General features: G+C 54.6%; 4 protein-coding genes across 4 annotated transcripts; 3 read left to right on the top strand and 1 right to left on the bottom strand.

Annotated features, from left to right (window-relative positions):
- Positions 1–540: 540 nt before the first annotated feature.
- INS49_009654 (uncharacterized protein) lies at positions 541–6,706 on the bottom strand (the record flags this gene model as incomplete). The annotated part of the gene is made up of 7 exons (XM_043170382.1): positions 541–1,691; positions 2,297–2,660; positions 2,767–3,633; positions 3,711–3,867; positions 3,936–4,531; positions 5,353–5,681; positions 5,743–6,706. The coding sequence occupies 7 exons, from the start codon at positions 6,704–6,706 to the stop codon at positions 541–543; spliced, it is 4,428 nt and encodes a 1,475-aa protein (XP_043024947.1).
- Positions 6,707–9,014: 2,308 nt separating this feature from the next.
- Positions 9,015–10,043, top strand: INS49_009653 (uncharacterized protein; the record flags this gene model as incomplete). The annotated part of the gene is made up of 1 exon (XM_043170381.1): positions 9,015–10,043. The coding sequence occupies one exon, from the start codon at positions 9,015–9,017 to the stop codon at positions 10,041–10,043; it is 1,029 nt and encodes a 342-aa protein (XP_043024946.1).
- Positions 10,044–12,023: 1,980 nt separating this feature from the next.
- Positions 12,024–12,997, top strand: INS49_009652 (uncharacterized protein; the record flags this gene model as incomplete). Its single annotated transcript, XM_043170380.1, has 3 exons — positions 12,024–12,210; positions 12,273–12,441; positions 12,571–12,997. The coding sequence occupies 3 exons, from the start codon at positions 12,024–12,026 to the stop codon at positions 12,995–12,997; spliced, it is 783 nt and encodes a 260-aa protein (XP_043024945.1).
- A 3,634-nt stretch (positions 12,998–16,631) lies between these two features.
- On the top strand, positions 16,632–17,301 carry INS49_009651 (uncharacterized protein; the record flags this gene model as incomplete). The annotated part of the gene is made up of 2 exons (XM_043170379.1): positions 16,632–16,851; positions 16,928–17,301. The coding sequence occupies 2 exons, from the start codon at positions 16,632–16,634 to the stop codon at positions 17,299–17,301; spliced, it is 594 nt and encodes a 197-aa protein (XP_043024944.1).
- Positions 17,302–19,089: the final 1,788 nt, after the last annotated feature.

Genomic DNA, 19,089 nt, shown 5'->3' with positions numbered 1-19,089 from the left:
GGCTAGATCTGAACACAACTTGTAATCTCCGAACCAGCCGGCGGCTGTCATGCCCGTCTGACGGTCATTAGCACATTTCAAAATAGCCCTGAGAAGCAAGGGTAGCCTTGCCACCGCGGTATTCCTGAAGATCACGTTTGGAAGCCTAAGGAGCCATAAGAAAAATCGACCATCTGCAATTATTAGTTCACTCGCCCAACCGGCGAAGAACCAGGTGTGTTGCTACAAGTCTAGGCCGTTGCTAATTACATGAGCCACGTGCCTACTCCTAATCTTCTACAGAGCCATCGCAGGCGGTATTCTAGTGTTGCTACGGCCATAAGGGGGAATTGACAAAACGCCATTTCCACATCAATTCCTCTATTACATCACATTATTCAAAATCTACTCGGCCAGGGTCTATGGAGGTCGTCTATGCGACCTTCGGCTGCTCAAGTGTGCGTATAAATCTACCGACCGACCAAAAGTATGCCTGCCAGTTTCTTCGGATTAGTTGACAAAAGAAATAAGATTAATTATGGCTACTGTATCATCAATTGATCATGCCTCGGTATCCAGCCAGTCTTCCGTTTCCACGTTGTGCCGGGACAGAAAGGTCCTTGCCTCACCCTCATAGTCGATCGGGCCTTGCTTTCGAGGCCGAGAGGTCAATGGATGGTACGCCCGGAACCCAATGTCAACACTGGGGTGTTTGAACGTAGTGTTTCTTCTCATGCTAAAAGGCTTGCTCACCGGCTTCTTCTCGGGTTTCGTCACTTGTTTTGCCGCTGGCGCACCTGGCAAAGTGTCCATGGCCAGCCCCAGCAAGCTTCTAATCGCCTGCCTGACGGGAGCCGAGTCCCAGTATTCTACGAATGCCCGAAACGGGTCCGCGGTTTCCGGGACTGCGGGAGGAGCGCACCGTAGGAAGACACCCTCGACAATCTCCGGGTCAAAGCAGCCCTCGACCAGCCGGGCTACAATTGCCTCACGGCGAATGCGGATGTACGCCGGGTCCCTCAGGACCTCAGGATATACACTTAGCTTCTGAATGTTGTCCTGGAATGTCACGGTCCCATCGCCGAGCGGAAAGCATTCGCAGGCAGCAGGGGTTATCTCATACTTGGCCAGCTTCGGTATTTTCGCCTCGCCTGCCCAGAGGGAGGATTCCAGGAGACGCGCCTCGTGATCATTCAGAAAGCGTCGGATAGAGCGCTCATTCCTGAGGTCATCGAGGGTGTAGCGTCCTGCCGCCGCAGCCCAGACACGAGAACGCCAGGCCGAGGTTGTGAAGTACTTTTTGGTGAGCGGGTGCGGTATCACACTTTCTTCCTTGGCCAGGATCCGAAGCCAGATGTGTAGGTTGCCCCACGCCTCATTGTCAACACAGTCCCATTGCTTTGGGCCTGTAGCCTCGAGCGAGTGTGAACGGTGGGGTGCGTTGTTGAGGTCCTGGATTGCGCGTTGAAAGTCCTCCGGTCCGCCCAAATCATGCATCAGGCGCACCAAGAGGGGGCGGTCGAGCTCATTGATCCGTCTGTAGACTTTGAAGACTAAGTCATTCCGTGCTTTCGAGTGAAGGTATCGTTGGATGAGGCCCTGCTTGCAGGGCTTGCAGATGAGATCCGAATGACTGACCGCGCTGAAGAATGCGTGGCAGAGTTCAACGTCGAAGTCAGACGACCTTTTGTTGACCACAGCGCTGCTGCTGTCTGTATGATACATCTCTGATGGTCAATAAATTTCGGTGGGAAGAGAATTGAATAGAGAGTTTTGTCACCGTTTTACCTGCGGGCCTGCAAACAGTGTCGAAGCAAGTCGAAAGGCTGCAGCGATGGCAGATATAGCTTTGGGATGATAGGCGGCCACAGACAGTCCCGAGACCACGTACGATCTTTCACAAAAGCTATATCCATATGGAAGGGACGAGACCCCACGATTTTTACAAAGATAGACGGGCTGCGCAGAGCATTGTGTCAAAATACACAAAGAAACAAGACTCAAACCGCGGCACTTGGTTTGGACTCCTTTGTATCGAGCTTCAAGATTAGAACCGGGACGCTTTTGTTTGCCACGTGCATACTCAAAGTGCAGAGCCTTCTAAATTTATGACGGCAAGGGCCGAAGAGACTTGAAAGCTCCCGCGTTTCTATTTTCTCCCACAGCTGGAACTACCGAAATCTCCTCCGGACCAAGGGATCATCAACCAAACCAATGCCCGTTCGCGATACCCAGTCCTGGACCGCAGCCACAACCCCCGACACACTCGCCCTCCCGCTCGTGGTCGCTGCGGGCCTCTTCCCCACGACGTCCTCACCAGCCAGCCGCTCCGTGTCACCAAGCACCGTGCCGTCGCTCTTGACGCTCACGTCCCGGAAGTACAGCTCCACGTCGGGCTCGCCGCCGCCGCCGCCCACGCCGCCGAACCGCATCGTCTGCGCCTGCGTGCCGGACTGCGTGCTCCCGTTCTGCCCCTCCGGCGCGGTGAGCACCGTCGCGGTGCCGTTCTGCGTCGTGGTGAAGGCCGTCCCGGCCAGGCCCTGCACCCGGTCGGCCGTGCCAGGCAGCACGGAGAAGAGCTGCAGGCCGCTGGGGGAGACGGCGCCGCCGAGGCCGGTGCGGTCCACGCTCTTGGTGCGCTGGAGCGTTGCGTCGAGGCGGGTCGTGCCGTTCTGGAGGGTCTGTGAGGTCACGTTTGAGTTCAGGGGGAAAGGAGTACCGGGTGGTGAAGCCTGCTGCCCCGTCGTCCCCGTGTGTGGAGGTGTCGGTTCCCGTGGTGGTGATCACGTTGACCTGGTTCTGTCCGCCGTTGCTGAGGACGGCGTCGTCGGTGTGGGCGAGTGTTTGGGTCCATGATACTGTGGTGTTGCCCGTCGATGTTGTGATTGAGCCCGAGACGCTGAAGCTGCGGGACACGGACGTGGTATACTTGAGCGTGTCGTTGAAGCCCGTCGCGTTCTGTGTGACGGACTGGCTGATTGCAATTGTTGGATCCAAACCGTTGACCGTAGGTGGCGATCCTGTCGTGATAGAGTCCGCTTTGGGGTCCAGCCATACAAACATTTTGCCCGTGACTTGCCAGTTTGAGGTGACATTTGGAGACAATGTAGCGGTCTTCCCGTCGTCGCTGAGACCAACAACGTTGACGGTCAAATTGTGCGGCTGGCCATCACAGAGTACTGGAAGCCACGGCGAGATATCGATCTCGCCCTCCTTAAGATCAAAGGCGTCGATACCAACGGTGGGTTGCCAGAAAGCTGGCGAAACACCGCCGGTGAAGATCACGGGGAACGGCCACTGAACGCCTGCTAGTTGCCCATCAAGAAGGACCTGAACTTCTCGAAATGGTGAGTTACCTGGCAGCTGGCCACCTGAGGCGTTGTATGTCAGTGCGTTGGACTCCAGAACATTGCTCCACCAAAATTCCTCGTTGCCCTGTCCTGTTGCCGAGACAGAGAAGATGGCCTTGACGGCGTTTCGAGGGAAGTCAGTGATAACGTTGGAGGCAATTTGGTCTGGGATTGAGAATACGCTCGGCTGCGAGTCGTTGTTCGCCTGGCGGGAGGAAATGGGGATGACTGTGTCCGCCGGAGTCACACCGTGGGGTGCGCTGAAGAAGCTGGCCGTCAAGGTGGTGTTGTATACTCCAGTCAACTGTGAACAGCATGAGCTTTCTGTTCCATTCTGCCTCCCCCAAATCCAGGGGAGAGGCTTAGATGGACCAAACTTACTATATCAGTGAGGCTGTTCGGAAGATCGAAGATGACCTTTTGTGGCTGCTTCCACAAAGCCATGTACTGCGACATGTCCTTCACATATGTGTAAGATATACCCCTCCGATTTGGCTCCTCAGTAGAGGTCCGGAAGACTTCTGTGTCTCCGAAGTACCTGAGCATGCCCTCCGTCAGCATCTGAACATGGTGAGCGTCGAGGTATGTGGCATCTCGCAGACTCACACGATAGCCAGGCGATCAAACTGCCTCCCTTGCGACTGCACCGTCAAGTTCATGATAGCCGTATTACTGTCAGCTAGACACGCAGGCGGTGTATAGTTGCCAACGAATGGACTTCCAAACGAGTTGGAGAAGGTGTTGGCAGCAATCGTGACCTGGCAGTCCTCTTCACCGAGACCGGGCAGGATCGTCGGTATGTCACTGAATCCATTCGCAGTACCGCCACCAATGACCTTTCCATTCATTCCTAACAGCGGTACGTCAACTTGGAAAGTCTGCATTGCGCTGTTGTTGCCCCCAGGGACGTCCCTCCTGACCCGCCGCAGATCGTGAATGGCGTGCCGCCTCAGTGGCTTGTGCACCGCGGCTCGAAATTCAAGCTCGACTGGCCTCGAGACTTGCTCGATTTGCTCTTCATTCTTTGCCCATAGGCCCAGCCGTCCGAGTGCTCCCAAAACAAGGAACAGCACGTTGAGGACGACGACCGCGATAATTGCCGGCGTTTGGGACCGTTCGTCGGCCCATCTTACTTTCTTCTTCTTTTTTGGTACCTTCTTGCTCGGACCTGCCGTGTTGCTTCTCAGGGACGGCTCAACCGTCTGATGTTTCTCGTCAGACATGGGTAGGGTGGGTGGATTCTCCATGGTCGATGGCTTGTTGCCCGGCGCTGGGCTCAAGCTCGAGTGAATGCACAGCGCCGGCGGCTGGGGCCGGTGAACATTACCACAGGTAGTCCTAAGAAAAAGTGGGAAATCTCGCCTCGTTTTGATGATGTGTTGTCCTATCGTTTTGCCTCAGTCACGAGTCAAATCAAGCTTTCGTGTCCAGCCTCCGTGTCCGGGTCCGGGTAGAGGGGTAGCATCGTTTCAGAACCCGGTCGCATTGAACATTCTTACCGGGGCGCACAAACGCACTGGGTCAAAAGTGCGCCCGGCGGGCACTGCAGCTGATCCGAACTGCTGGACTATAATTGCTGGTGTTAATGAGATCGGCGCAAACCTTGTGTGTCTCATCAAGCCGGCGCCAACGAAGAAACATCACCAGCTTCAAAACGCTAAACATCGCCAACCTGGAGTATGGCGCCATATGCTGACAAAGCCGTCAGGCCTTGGGTGAATAAACGTGGGCGCTCATTTCTGAATGTGTTCAAGGCCTTTGGAGAACGGGCTACTTAAAGGTGCAGGCAACATATTTACGGTACTTGCAGGGCAGTCTGAAATCGGTATGAAGGCCGCAGTGTGTCAGATTATTCAGCTCTGTACACCCGAAATCAAGTTGGCATTAGAGCCGTCCTATCGGCAGAACTTGGTGCTGCGATGATGGCCATGTATGCAGCGATAGGCCTTTGACGGACAGCATAGGTAGTGCCAAAAGATAGCAAGACGAAAGCCTGCATCACCCCAAAGCCTCACCGACTCACCGCGCTGAATATCCTCCCAGCGCATTCACCAAAGCCAACCCTCTTGCCATCCTCACCGGCCGAGGCCCTGAGCGTGACCAGGTCCCCGTCCTTCAGGAACTTGCGCGCGTCCATGCCGGCAAGGAGGACCTCCTTCTTCCCACCCTCGCTCATCTCCAGCAGACTGCCGTGCTCAGATGGCTTCGTGCCGCTGATCGTGCCCGAGGCGAGCAGGTCACCACTCCTCATGGGACACCCGCCAAGGGTGTGGTGGGCCAGCATCTGAGGGAAGGACCACAGGAGGTTCTTTGTGGAAACTCGAGAGATGGTGGTGGTGTCACCCTCAGGGGCTGCGAGAGTCGTCAGTTGTGAGAGTTCCGGCAGTGAAGTGTGCTTGGGCAAGGAACTTACTTGTCAGGTCGATCTCGCACTGGACGTCAAAGACGTTCTCGGGTCTCGCCTCCTTGAGATATTCCTGAAGCTCTGGCCTACCCTCGAGCTCGATGCCCTTGCTCCTGAAGGGTTCCAACGCGTCCGGCGTGACGACCCAGGGGCTTATCGTCGAGGCAAAATTCTTGCCGTTGAACGGCCCCAGCGGCACATACTCCCAGTTCTGAATATCCCTCGCGCTCCAGTCGTTCAGCAGGACATAGCCGAAGATGTGGTCATCGGCCTTGTTGACATCGATGGGCGACCCCATCTCGTTGCCCCTGGCGATGAAGCAGCCCAGCTCGAGCTCGATGTCCAGCTTCTGGCTCGGCCTGACCGTGGGCTGCTTCGGCTCTGCGGCCGGGTCTATGATGATCTGGCCAACCGGGCGCTTGACGGGGTGCCCCGAGACGACGATGCTGGAGGCTCGTCCGTGATAGCCGACGGGCAGGTGTGTGTAATTCGGCTGCAGGGCGTTGGCCGGGCCGCGCCACATGGATCCCACGCCAAAGGCATGGTGGTACCCCGCGTAGAAGTCCGTGTAGTCACCAATGTGCATTGGCAAGTGCATCTTCACCTTCGTCCTCGGTAGGAGGGCCTTTTCACGCAGCTCTGCATTGTCTTTCAGGAACTCGGGGTGCTTGGTATCCACGGACAGCAGGTCCTGGATAGTGCCGCGTACCTGCCGGTGGATGTCTCTTCCTAGTTCGGCGAACTTGTTGAGCGTAGGGGAGTCGAAGACATCGCCATGGTCCTTGAGGTATGGGAAAATGATTCCAGCATCTGTTTGGTCTAGTAGTGTCTTCAGGTCGAGGACATGGCTGCCGATGGCGGTCACGGCGCGAGGAGTCTCGTTGTCCAATGTGGTGGCGATGCCAAAAGGGATGTTGGCGAGAGAGAAGTCGCTGTCAGGACCGACGTCAGAGACCCAGGTTGAGGAGGCCATCGTTGATTCCTGGTTAGAGTCACCGTGTGAAGCATGCAACTGAAGGGGGTTCTTGTCCTCGACGACCAAAACCTTCAATATTGAGTTCCGAGGGAGCTGTGACGGCAGTTATGGGGCCGAGCTCGGCGACTCCCGGAGGGGCAGAGAAGCCCGACGGAAGCCGGCGAGGACGGGATATCGCCGCCAGCCCCACAATGCCGCTTCCGAGCGACGACAATTCATTCGATTTGATGTCCCGGATCACGGCAGTCTTGGCTTCATGCGAGGGATTGAAGTTGTGTATATTCGGTGCTTTTCGTTCCCCTTTACTATGGAAATAGTGGACACTCAATCTGCCGAATACAGGAATTGCACCAGTAGAACCTGATATGCCACAGACGCTACAAATTGGAACATAAGGTTGTCTAGGAGATGTCAAATACTGTTTCTAATCCTTCAGAAAATTCCTTATTTCCCTCTTTTGACATCATTTACGGGCCGCAAGATGAAAGGCCCTGTCATACCAAATATCAAGGCAACAACGTCGCCAATTTCAATGACTGGGACGCTGACGCCCATGTGGCCGCTTTTGGTAGCAAATGCCATTTGGCCAGCTCGCGCGTCCAACGCCAGGTTGACCGACTCTCGTAACTCCCTCCAACGTCTCTGGTCGTCAGTTTTCGTCCACATTTTTCGAATGTCTTCCTCAGTCACGCGTTGTGAGAGTACTCGCCACAGCAGTGACCTCAAGTCAGGGGTGATTGCTTGGCCGAAGAACTGTCCACGAGGAATAAGAAGCCAGAATAAGTCCTCCATTGAGTGAGTCTCCACAGCTGCATGCGCTGGACCGTATGGGGCTGTCTTGGATAGGATCTTCTGAAACATTGCCATAGCATCCTGCATGCCCCTGATGTGGATGCTCAGACGTTCTGATTCCAGCTCTAATATGTTATTGACATCGTTAGGAAGATCCAATGAATCTATGGCCCCTGAATCAAGGGAATCGATCACAGTGTCGTCCAAGTGAGCCAACTCATCCGGCTTTGTCAACGGACATAACTCCGTCACCGTATCTAACAGCCAGGCTGAGAATCCGAGCGCCGTGACCAAGCTGTACTGAGGGCCGGCCAAAGGTGCGAGATCCAAGCTCGTGGTACGTGTGTGCCGTACAGCCTGTGAAAGGTTTCAAGCTGGCTGAGCGTTGCTGCGACAGATCCGGCACCCAGGAAGGGGCGTCCCCACAGTTGGGCCAGAAGCGAAGGTTTATGATAGAACGGCCTAGGAACTCGACTGGATTGTGTCGTAAAGCTGCTGTAGTAGCTTCGTGGTAAATCTCGTGTGCGGACCTCCGGTAGTTCACCTCCAAACCAGATGAGGCTTCTCGGCACAAGAAGCCGAGACAACCGTACACGTATTCCTTGGTGTCTGTGACATTGCACTGGGCAGACAAGTCGAAAGAAATGTTCGCGCCGAGACTTCCGCCCGCTGGTAGTCCCGTCGCAATCTGGCGAACATCGACACTGTGGCGCCAACATTAAGTTGAGGGTTCAGAGTCGGCATAACATCGTAAGAAGGCAGAAGTTCTCCAGGCGTGTCCCTGAGCCACTTTTGAACAGCAAGGACTAGCCAGGCAATAGTTGACCATGAACATATCTTCGACCCACACAGGACGGCAGGGACCTGACGGGCCAGCACCAGCTCTTGACGTGCACCTGGGTCACTATGAGAAGAAGTGGGAAATTGGACAGATATAAGAGGGCTGGTTTCGTTGCAAGTGACGAAAATGCATGATTCTCGACTCGATGGGCAAGGAATGCAAAATGGGTTTGTTCGTGCTGGGTGATGTGTATGGCTTTAGAGCACTGGCCACTCTTTAGAAATATTGTATTTGACTAAAAGTGTTAGTATCATGCAATATTGCATAACTTGATATTCGGTAGCGTACAAATGCATACGGCAATGGCATTACAGCTGGTGCCTCTGGACGCCACTAGCCCTCATGAATCAGTCCTATAAATACTGCTGCCCTCACTTCAACTCTTCCGGAAAGGTCACATGCCAGCCAACAATATCTCGTCGAAGATGGCGAAGAACCACAACCCTGGAAGAGCTAAGCTGGAAGCCGCTTGCAAGTGCCCCAGAAACGTACATGGGTTCGGACTACGTTACCCCGGTTTGAGCTTAAGCTTCGGGCGAGGGACAAAGTCCTCCGCGCAAGGGAGCTGGGTCCGATCTCCCCCAAGAACATGCCCGACCTCGACTCGAATGCTTGAAGATCTACAAACGACGACAGCTTCGAAGACGACTCGGCGTCGACAATCGTGCCACAATGCCTCACTATCGGGTCCACAAAGCCGGGAAGCCTCCGGCTCTCGGCGCGACCATCAAGCGTGATAGCTCCGACTCCGACTCCGACGCCGAGACCAACCAGCGCCGCGTGCGCGAGCAGCGTGCTCAATTGGACCGTGGCGTGAGGCTGCTTCCCAGGACCTCGGCGGAGCAGAATCCGCAGCGCCTCACACGAAGCCTCCAGATCCAGCCCGCGGGCGTCTTCCGACCTCAAGACCACTTCCTCGCTCCCGAGCAGCACTTCCCCCTGCAGACCATACGCACGCGAACACAGTACCCTCGTTATGTCAACCGCTTCAACTCGAAGGAGATCATGCTTGTCGTCGACGGCAGTTGCGTGAACAATGGTGCCGGTGCATGGCGCAACCCACCCGCTGACAAAGACAATGCGCCAAGGGGTGGCTTGAGCTTCATATACAACAGCAGTGTCGGCGGAGCCGGGACCACGTTGCCATACCTTACAGCGGACAATATGAATACGGACGGTGCACCGCTGGGAGACCTCACGATACCGATGCCCGACATCACAGGCAAGATCGCACTCCCTCTCGAGCAGAAGGGCCCCTGCGGGGACATACACAGGCACACCTCAAACAGGGCCAAGCTGCGCGCCGTGATCGCCGCGTTGGACTTCCGGCCGTGGTACGGGGAGGGCTGGCAGTCGGTCGTGATCGTCACGGACCTCGAATACGTCGTCCTCGGGGCCACCAAGTGGCTGCCGGCCTGGGTGCAGCGGAGGTGGAGGCTAGCCCCACGCAGGGACGGCAGGGGGAGGCTGAGGCTCGGCAGGAAGCTCGCGAATCGTGACCTGTGGGAGGAGCTGCAGTCCCGCGTCGAGAATCTCCGGGCGAACGGCACGGAGGTGGCCTTCTGGCTCGTCCCTCCCAAAAGCCTGGCCAGGGAGGACAGCAATCTCCTCTGGGAGGCGAAGACTGCTGCCCGGGAGGTCGCTAGGGGCTCTGGGCCTGTTGTCGATGATTACACGAGGCTGCATGGCTTGTTCGTCTGATGAAACCGCCGTTCGGCATGATTGAATCACTTTGGTGACAAGAGTGCTTACACGCTCTTCCCTCTGCTGCCATGTTCATCTCATGCAGCACGAGGGGCATCTAGAGGCTATGATTCGGATTTTTCATGGTTCGGCCTGACTTGACGACAAATGTCATGCACTGATCGACTTCCTCACTGCCTTCTTGTAATCATGCCGGATGCAGGAGGCGGGCTGCAGCCGCTGTTCCCTCCATTGAATTGGTCCAGCAGAGGTCGTCTTGGTCTTCAAATGCCGAGGAAGACTCCTCATGATGGAATGATAGACTGGCTGACCTGAAGATTGGGTTTGCCATCTTGTGCTCGTCAACGAGGTCAGTGAGTGAATCGCATCGGTATTTTCTGAGGCGATATGGGGCTGGGCTCTTGCCACACACAGGACCTTTTGGTTGCCGTCATTTCATCATTATATTGGCGGCACCAAAAGTCTGAGAACTCGATAAGTAGCTCCTCAGTCGCTGATGTCTTTGTGCCCTCTGAAAGAAAGACACCAAGGCTTTTTACAGATCGGCTTCAACGGACCCGTGACGTTGAAGACTTTCGGAGCAGGAAGTTGCGTACAGGGTCGTTGCAGACTCGATGGACATGATCATTGAAAATCATTACTCCTTGTCAGCACACCATAGTGTACTTGAAACCCCGGGTGGTGAGTTGCGATAAAGATTCACGGCGAATCTAGAATTTTCAATCGAACGCACAAATATCTAGCCTTTCATGCGTTCTTGATGCTTAGGCCGCCGAAGGTCTGTTACGCGAAGATAACAATATGGTCTCGTCATGAACTGTGGATTGCATTTACGATGTTCACATGGCCTTGGTTGCAGTACTTTAATCAACCTAGTGCTTTGTTGGACGCCAGTGGAAAGTTAAGTTGTGCTGATGAGAAATGAAACTTGATGTCTGCTCCCATGTGCCCACAGTCTTAACACTTGCTTGGAAAATTGATGCTAATGGCATAACTGGAGCTAGAAAATATCGGAATAAATCTGCCAGGTTGTTCTTGTTGATGTTCAGATAGTGAACCTTGCCGGCGATCATACTGTGATGACGGTTATCAATGCAGTATGGTACCACTGGCAGCTGCCGTGAACCAAGTTGGGCGAGCTACCAAAACATAACTGATAACGCAACGTACTTAATTTGTTGTTCGAGGTGTCACTTGCCAATCTTCTACCAGCGTGGTCGTGTTGTTCTTTCACTGCGAGTTTCATCATATGCATGGAGCCGTGGGGTGAACGACCCAGCCAAATGGATGCCGGTGCCATGTTCCGGTCGCTCAATCCGTCGTGGGTCTTTGTTAGGTGTTCTATGTGGGCCACGTAGTGGAGGAGTATGCATTCCATGCCACATGGATGAGGGTAAGGGTCTTGAGTGTTTGAGAATCAGGGATGAACAGGAAGCATTGGGCACGAGCCTTTGACTCTGGAGAACCTGGTACCCGGTCTGCATTAAGCTTCACCAGTCTCCCTGTCACCAGGCCCAGCTCAAGCTCAAGCTCTCCTGCGTCGCGGCCGAGCCGAGCATATCTTCACATCTACACGTGTGCTCCGTCTACAACACACGTACGGGCCCAGCTGAAGACGATCAACCCCTGGTCTACCAGTCAACCGGATCTCGCTTCGTAGAGATCAGCGGATACCTGCCCTGTGCGTCCAGCAAAATTGGCAACACCGCTTTGAGTGGGGACTGACAAGCCGCCATCCAACAGGCCAGCATCACCTTTCAAATTTGCCCCTGATCTGTTGAACGTCTGACCGCCCATCAATCAACCGGCCCTACAACAACAACAACACAGGCCGCCGCCCAACACTCGCACATACTCACTCATAATATACTCAAGCTCACCCTCACTCGATACACTCACTTATCCCACCTCACTCAACAACGATACCCGCGACCACCACCTCCCCTACCCACCGCCACATCACCAGATCCGTTCATCATGGCGAACCTCGAGGGCATCGACGAGCAGAGCCTCGATTGGCTGCGATGCTTCGATACCATGTTCATCATCGATGACTCGGCCGCCATGACGCCGTACTGGAAAGACGTGCAGCACCTCATCGAGAAGGTTGCCCCTATCTGTGCCAAGCACGATCCCGATGGCATCGACCTCTACTTCGTCAACCGTGAGTATTTCCTTGCCTCGCACCGAGTCTTGAGATATCATACTAAGCAAATGCCTGCATAGACAAGCCGGGCGGACTTCTCGGCCAGTTCAAGTCCATCCGGAAGACGGGCTACACCCGCATCGGCGGCTTCGTCGGAGGCATGCTGCTCACAGAGAAGGGCAAGGAGGTTAGCTCCATCTTCACAGAGAAGGTCAAGCCTGCCGGCAAGTGCAACATCGGCGCACGACTGTAAGTAGCCTTCCCAAGCCACCATACCCAGCCACCATGAGAGGAGGGCAGAGCCCCGGCCTCACCTTCACCCAGGCTCAACGAGCCGATGAGTATCGCCCGACAGCCGCTGACCTAGAGCGAACACAGTGGAAAGCTGCTGGAGTGGTACATCGAGAAGTTCAAGGCGGGCGAGGAGAGCGCGGCGCTGAACCTGATCGTGCTGACGGCGGGCGCCTTCGACGACGACATCAAGACGCCCATCGTCAACATCGCGCGCGAGCTGGACGCCGCCAACGCGCCGCCGCACCAGGTCGGGATCCAGCTGTTCCGCCTGGGCGGCGCCAACATCGAGCGCCAGAAGACGTTCGACTACCTCGACGACGAGCTCCACAAGGAGGCCAAGGTCCGCGACATCGTCGACACCGTCACCTACCGGGGCGCCGGCGAGGGCGAGCTGTCCGGCGACGAGCTGCTCAAGGTCGTCCTGGGCGCCGTCGTCAAGAAGCTCGACACGAGGAGCTCCGAGCTGCGCCTGAACGGTGGGGCCCAGGTCCTGAGGGCTGAGAGGGACTGAGTGTCCGATGTTGATTGGGTGTCTATGAAGCACGGTTAACGGTTGTGCTTCCTTGTTGAGTTGAAGCGAGATTTGGTAAAATTTGTGCCATGCTATGCGGACTCTGGATCAGTTATCACGGTCATTTTGCGAGCTCTGATGAAGATGGTCCACATCTGATGTGGTCGTGATCCAGAGCAATCAGTTGAAGAGCCGAGTTTCAACATGGACGAACTCGCAGGATCTCATTATTCGTGACCTGTTGTAAAATCATCCCTCAAGCTGTCACCTGTGGAATTATCACGGTCAGCAGTTGGTATTAGCGAAGATTAACAACCGCTCGTCCTTAGACCGTAAGCTTATTTGTCTGACGTATGTCAGTCGGAATGGCATGCCAACTATAGCTAGCTTGGAGACTTGCTACTCTGCTGTGCTGTACAAGGGGTCATGGGTGACCTGAACCTTATAAGTCGCTACTATAGACGTTTCAATTTGTAGTCGAGGTAAATATGGTGAATCCATGGAGGTAGAAAGTACACATGCTTTGTACATCTATATTAAGTGAACAATCTCGGTGTAAGATCACAAGCCATGGCATGTATGTACGGCTCATGCGTAGAGCATATCTCCATGTGTTCGAGCTGGGGACTCAACCAAGCATCTGTTCCTCGTAGTATCTCCAGAAAGGACAATACCTCCTCTTTGCGTTCCGTTGTCGACACACTTTAGGCCACTCGTGCAGTGATGTGATGAGCGCCTCTTCAAACCTCTGGTCATAACGCTTCATGATTTCAAGGATGTGCAGCAAGCAGAGATGCCCCAGAAGCCTTCAGATATCCACTGCAGTGCTCTTGATGTCACGTATATAAGGACCCGGGTGTACTGTGCATAAGTGGCGTCACTTTTGTCCTTATAGTATAGCGGCCAAAAACGTGACACTTGAGAACCCACGGAGCCACCGACACCTTGCCTCCATGGACAGTCTGATACCCCCAAATTTGCGAACCCTCTCGTTCCCTCAGCCAGATTCTCGCTTGCTGTATTAACATCCCACCTGAGAGAATCACGTATTGGAGCAAATCCCACGTGCATTCCACGGATTTACCAGGTCAGTAAAATTTCCCTCCGCGCTTCGTCACATTTCCAATCCAAGGCGTGGCACTCATGTCGCTGCTTTGTCAGTAAGAACCTCGTGTGAGAAGCCGCCGCGCTCAACGCACGAGAAGGCCGATCTCAGCCAATGTGTCCAGAAGTTTCCTAATAGCTATTTCACTCATTCTTCTCTCTATCCCTTGTCACAGTCAGTCCCATAGCATCTTGGTGTGCCTAGGCCCTAACTAAGGGGTTTGGTCGGACTTCATTTCTTCGATCGGGTCAGTCTTGGGAAGTCGTGTGTCTTATTGCAAGTCATGTTGGTAAAGCCAAGCACTCACTCCCTAACACACCAAGACAATGTGATGGCAGTCACTGCTACTCGGGAACATGGCTCGGGAAAATCACTGAAGAATTAAGCCAACAGTTTGCACGAGTGAAAGCCTAGAGAACCCACTCTTTCCGATCAACTGTTGCCTCTGTCATCGAGCTATCAATCAACAAGAGCGAGCTTGAGATGGACCAGGGGTTGTACAGGTTGAAGTGATACATAAATGCACGGGGCCGTCCGGAGTCCAGTGGCGATGGACTAGTCGCCGGAATACATTTGAGAACCACTGTTTGAAATCCACGTGTGATTATGGGGAAGCTTACTTTTGCAGTTACTCAAATAAATAGCGATGGCCGCACTGCAGGACTGGGCACTGAATTCGTAAGCCCGCGGGGCCCGCGGATCTCTGGCTAATCACTCGGTGGCTTGAGCAGGCCACTCTGCCGTATATCGGTGACGAGACGTCTGGTATGGCCGGTGAATACCGAGCCGGCGACGTTACCCAATCGGCAAGGCCCCTGAAGGCCTCGAGGTATTTACGAGTAGATTGTCGTAGATCTACGTAATTTTATGACTGGTCATGGGCTTCCCCCGCTTCCCTAACCTAGAAAACACACAAGGGCCTGGTGAGATCAGATGACAACACCCCGCCTGCCATTGGATACAATGCGCAAGAGAAGCAGATGGCATTGATTGAATGGAACATGAATTGTTGAGATAAGCTTTAGATTATTATGCTCGAGGCGTGCTGCACCCCTTGGAGAGCGGAAGACGCGGGAATATGCCTGGCTGTCGAGATCGGCATGCCCGGTGCAGAGCCAGTCATCGAAAAGCTTGTGTAGCAGAGGACGGATGCGGCGAATTGGATGAGGCCGAGAGGAGAAGGGGGCGCCTGGGCAGCCTACTGTAAGCACCCGCGAACCTAACCTTATTGTGTGGGAACCAAATGAGCGGGTTCCTGTTCCCTTGATGATGGGTACCTGTGTTCTGCACGGCCAAAAAAGGCCTCGTTGCAGTCACATGGACGAGGGCCCGGGAGTCGGTCCCAGTTTTTTGGCAGCGAATAAGCGGTGGGGTCGGAAATGGCCATGGGACGACGGACATCTCATTTCCCCCAAAACCCAATGAGATGTTTGCGGCCATGCCAAGGGTCGATCATCGTGGTAGCGCAAGCGCCAGGCGGGATCAGACACTGAGTGACGGCTGTCATAGCCAATTGTGGACTGTTCACCGTCGCCGCAACGCATTTGGCAGGAAGGTTGAGCGAGTGGTGGAGCAAAGGTGAAGCAGACATCGAACATGGAAGACAATCAGGATGGAAATCAGAGTTGTGTAGGAAAAGATGGTCGGGAGACAGGAACACCCTGTGGTCACGACCGACATGCTTCGCGACACGTGCGGCCGGGCAATTTCCCGCCCATGGCCATTTTGTCAATTAGCTTTTCACGCCATGTCAACTGACTCGGGATTCTTTCTGGTTACCCGCTGTCAAACCCTTTGTGCCTATCCAGGCCTGGTCTATCCCGACCATCCGGGGTCTTTTCAGCTCCAGGGCCTGTCGTCCAGGCGTCCGCTCCATTCGATGTGGCCTCCGTCCCTGGCCACAACAGACGAACCTGCAGACAATCGAGACTATTGGTAACGGTTTCGTCACATGTGATGACACTTGCTGGCATGACCCATGCGTGGCAACAGGAGGGATGCTACGTTCCAGGAACGCCATACACCCTCCCGGCCCTTTTACCCCAGATGTTGGGCCCTGGTTTCTCCTGGGGTCCCCCTTGGCGTGCAGCTTTAGCCAGAGCTCATCCTTCGAGCTGCGAGGCGACATTGGAGCTCGCCAAGCCCGTGCAGGCGACCAGCACCACGGTTGACCAAACCCTTCCAGGCCCAGCTTGCTGATGGGGAACAGGTCAATGGAGCTCAACGGAGCTCCTAGGCAGCTATAGGCAGGACACATGCCACAGTGGCGCCCCGGTGCTAGATCTGAATACGATGGCTGGGCCGAGCCCGGGAGCTTCATGGCTCGACTCAGGAGGAGCTATATAAGTCGCGAGGTATTCCCGATCCGGCCGTCCGTCCCTGTTTCTTTGTTGTCTTCCCACAATATTAAGGATTGCCCATTCAAGTCCAGATTCGTCACTTGCTTCTTTCACATCTTCGTCTCCGTCACCGTTGCAGCCACCGAGTTCCGAAAGACCGTTCCGCCTCACCCCAGACCCCTCCGCCAAAATGAAGGTTACTCTCCTCGCCGCCGGCCTCGTCGCCGCTGTCTACGCCCAGGACCTGTCCTCCATCCCCGAGTGTGCCCGCACCTGCCTCACAGACGCCATCAGCCAGGATGGCCAGTGCCAGGCCACCGACGCGGCCTGTGTCTGCGGCCGGATCGACCAGCTGACCACCCTCGCGACCAGCTGTGTCCTGAGTGCCTGTGGCCAGGACGTTGCCCTCAGTATGCGGAACCCCACCCGTCCCGGCGTCTTTGTCTGCCTGATGAGCCCTATACTAACACGGCCCGTTCCTTCAAGACCAAGTCCTGCCCGCTGTCCAGACTTTCTGCGCCAACGTCGGCTCCGGCTCCTCGGCAGCCTCCTCGGCACCGGCCAGCACCTCTGCTGCTCCCACCTCGGCCTCTGAGTCGTCGGCGTCGGCTTCCAGCACCGGCTCGGCCTCTGCCTCTGGCTCGGAGAGCACCCCCTCCGCCACCGAGTCCTCGTCTGGCTCAGCCACCGCCTCGGCGTCTCACTCTGGCACCACGCACGCGTCCAGCGCCACCTCGGGCTCCAGCGCGAGCGCCACCGACGCCTCGGCGACCTCCAGCGTCGTCACCGCCGGTGCCGCCCAGTACGGTTCCGTCAGCGGCCTGGCTGCTTTCGTCCTCGGTGCTATCGCCGTCTTCTAAGCTGTGGCTGAATCCCTTGTACCACCGCCGGGTTAGTGTTGTGCCGAAGGCTGTTTGAACTCGGCGGATTCTGTTGAAGCCGGGTCAGCGCTTGGGTACCTACACGTCTGGTGTCAAAAAGGAGTGGGAGTGATGAGTAGTCTGCATATAGTAGAGATCTCACACCTGAGCTAATAATAATAACAACAATCGTATAACGTCTTATTGCCACAAATCTCTGTTGAGAGTGTTACTGTCTAGGATGAGATATTCTTGATTCTCTCGTTGAACTATGTGTCCAATGGCTCCACAACATGAGCTCGGCGTGTATATACCGCTTACCGCTCACGTATGCCTGACGAATGCGACATTTGGTGAGCAGTTTCTTACTTGCCGAATATGTGTATATTAAAAGCATCATGCAAAGGTATGGAGGACGCTGAGAGGCATCCTTACGCAGTAGTTGGACTTAAAGCTCTTGTAAGAATTGATCGGATCCGGCTGAGAATGTTGAGCCTTGGCCCCACAAACCTGACCAGGCGTGTGAACGTGCACCGAATATGTGCAGCGCAAAATGAAAGTAACGGACGCGAGAGCTATGCTCGAATATATTTGAGTCTCGGATGGATTTTACTGATTCTATGATGGACTGCCATCGCAACAAACCGTATTTGCATACCGGAATCGCTGGCTGAGGGAGAATAAGGCGGGTTCCAAAGTCCAAGACCACCTGTCCAACAACGAAGTTTCCAATACAATAATATACAATACATCCAAGACATGCACTACACTTAAAGGTCCAAGGCAGAGCGTCCATGTGCTAACCGCGAGATATCCCTCCGAAAATACCGTGGTCTTTCATGATGCTGCCTAAACCATGCGGGCCACGGACAGACAAGTGTTGCATCCAGTGATTGTGCCTTGCCTTGGGCTTTTAGTCCAACACAAGCGGTCTCTGCGAGAGAGTCTATACCAGACAGTTATTTAGATGTCCTCCGTTGGAAGTTAGCCACCTGAGCAAGGATGAATTAGCCCAGCTCTCAGGTCCTCAATCTTCCACTGCTAGCCAGGCATAGATAGTTTGTGTTCCTGTTTCTGGTCTACTGGCTCCCACCCCACCGTCTGCAATGGAAAGCCTGCATATTGTACGAGCTTCTGTAGCGAGGGGAGGGGAAGATGGACATCCCTGGGAACGCGTGACATGGATAGGGAATTCGTATTTAGGAATGCAGTGGAACAACCACAGTTCGTCTAACCCATTTGACAAGTGGCTGCCAATCGTTTCTCACTCGGGCTCGTTTTCTGGCGAAAGGACTCGCCAACTGCATTGAAGTGGGAGTTTTGATGGGGCTTAACATTCCAGCACGCTCCACACACAGGGGCCTGGGGCTGCATACAACGGTCTCGAGTGGATATTCATCATGTCCGTTGGCGACTGTGCCACTAGACCGCATGAAACATGGGACAGCGCCAGCCATCAACAATACAACATTAGAAGTTTCTGTGGTCTTCACTGTGTTCGAGTTCCGGTTTTCTTCTTCCACATCTCGTTGCAATCCTTCCACTTGGGTTGCTCGGATCGTTGATTTCTACTGACGGTGACAGTCATTCCCACATTATTGACAACATGAGCACAATCAATCCACTGATATCGAACGGAACCTGTTATTACGGTGTAGGAAGGAAGGCTGCTTCAAACATCATACCATGTGGCAATGCTGCAAGTGGCACACAGCAATGTTGCCAGGAAGGCGACTTCTGCTTGGAATATAACGTCTGCTTTAATGCAAAGTGTGAGTTCACATTTCT

Source organism: Diaporthe citri (genome assembly GCF_014595645.1).
Source record: "Diaporthe citri strain NFHF-8-4 chromosome Unknown scaffold_4, whole genome shotgun sequence".
In the NCBI taxonomy this organism is placed as follows: Eukaryota; Fungi; Ascomycota; class Sordariomycetes; order Diaporthales; family Diaporthaceae; genus Diaporthe; species Diaporthe citri.
The sequence above is the reverse complement of the archived record's forward strand: the minus strand, read 5'-3'. Positions and strand labels throughout refer to the sequence as shown.